The 1,864-nt window shown below is 27.6% G+C and overlaps 1 protein-coding gene across 1 annotated transcript in view; it reads left to right on the top strand.

Annotated features, from left to right (window-relative positions):
- LOC106692935 (ATP-dependent translocase ABCB1) overlaps positions 1–1,864 on the top strand; it is a 52,911-nt gene that overhangs the window by 18,243 nt on the left and 32,804 nt on the right. Inside the window, exon 11 of the mRNA XM_014439199.2 lies at positions 844–1,068. Within this exon, the coding sequence (XP_014294685.1) occupies positions 844–1,068 (225 nt within the window). The remainder of the gene's footprint in view (positions 1–843; positions 1,069–1,864) is intronic.

Here is a 1,864-nt window from a genome sequence, read left to right as displayed (position 1 = left end):
TATCAACTTGAACAGTCCTGATCATCAGGGCTGTTTAAGTTGATAGCATTGACTTTGCTAAAGTTACTAAAACTATCAACTTGAACAGTCCTGATGATACAAAGTGGGGCAAAACGTCGGAAAATAAATAGTTGTTAACTGTCTATTTTTAGTTTGATATATTAATTAGTTCAACTTTTGATTATTGGGGCGTTGTTGAAGCTATAATTGGTTATAAGCTAAAACTATACTATTTTGAAATTATTTCTAGAGATATAACTAATAATTTAATTTATATAGCACAGTTTAAATACAAAATGCGTCAAGAAAAAATAAAAATATAGGTAATAAAAATACGTCTAATATTTGTATATTTGAAATTATACAACTATATCAAAATTAATACTGTTACGCCGGTGAAAATGACAGTGGCTAAGAGAAAAGAAAAGGCCGAAACGTTAAAGAAGTTTGGATTATAGATGTATAGAATAAAATTGTGATAATTTTTTATTATTATATAGTTTTATATTAATAAATGTGGTTTAGAACGTTTGTTTATTTTTTTTATTAATATTTAACGATAAAATATGAATCCCTATAAAAAAAAAAAAAAAATCAACAACCAAAATAAAGTTTTTTTTATAATAGATTTATTAATCTGGTTTTAGTTTTTAAGAATAATCATTTGACTGATATTCAAATTATTACTTTGAATTCGAAAGTATCTTCAGATGAAAACAGATATAATTCTAAATTATATAATAGCTTAATGTTATTCATTATTCTCATAAGCCATCCTATATCTATAATAAATTTTAAATTATATATTGAAAAAAAAAATGAACAAATTAATTGCCCTAAAAGGTTTTTTTCAGCGTTATGACAGGAGCCTTCACCGTCGGGAATGCCTTACCTTTCGTTAATACTGTTAGTACGGCGATAGGAGCAGCATCCACTATCTTCGGCATCATCGATAGGACTCCTCCGATAGACTCGTATTCAGCAGAAGGAATGATACCGGACAAAGTCCAAGGTGAAATAACATTCAAAGATGTCCAGTTCGTTTACCCGACCAGACCTGAAGTTAAGGTGAACATTTTACTTAATTTTATATTAAATAGCACAGGATCGTTCTAGTTGTGTTACTTATTAAGTCCGAAAATAATCAACAATAAGTTTTTAATACTTTAAAACAGAGGTCCTCGAACTTGTGCCCGCCTAATAAATTTAACCTGAACTAGCAGGGCCTCAAACCATCAGTGTTTTCAATAACAGTTTCTGCATAATTTTAATAAACAGATAACTGTTAAGCTAAATCGTCAGTCGGAATGTCAGTAAAACCAAAGACGGACATTCAGATTGATCATGTAGGAGTAATACTGATGAATTACTAAGATAATTTTGAAATTCGATTATTCAAAATTTGAAGTGGAGGGGAGACTACATGTGTATTTTTTTATACTGTGCGTTTCAGTTTATTCATATAGATAAATTGTAAAATAAAAGCAAAACAAACTTTCTTTTAATTGGGAATCGAAAGAGACATTACACAATATCCTTATTGTCGGATATCTCATTTACATGTAAGTATCAGTCTGTTTTTTTAATGGACTGTCATTCGGAATGATAATGAATGGCTACCTATATCAAAGAATTTTTATTTAAAACAATTATTTCATTAAAATTATTGAGCAGCTTTAAATAAAAATCGCCTATTGAATTTTAGTTTAATATTTATTTTTTTTAAATAAATAACATAGTTTTGGAAATTGCCGGTCCATGGACATTGAAATAAAATAGCGTTTTATTTATGGAATAAATTAAAATCATAAAAAATACAATATAAACATTTAAAGAAGATAGAGAGGAAATAAATATATATATA

The sequence above is a fragment of the Halyomorpha halys genome, unplaced genomic scaffold, assembly GCF_000696795.3.
Source record: "Halyomorpha halys isolate HHAL.00 unplaced genomic scaffold, Hhal_1.1 Scaffold78.1, whole genome shotgun sequence".
In the NCBI taxonomy this organism is placed as follows: Eukaryota; Metazoa; Arthropoda; class Insecta; order Hemiptera; family Pentatomidae; genus Halyomorpha; species Halyomorpha halys.
This window is presented reverse-complemented; position numbering and strand designations above follow the sequence as displayed.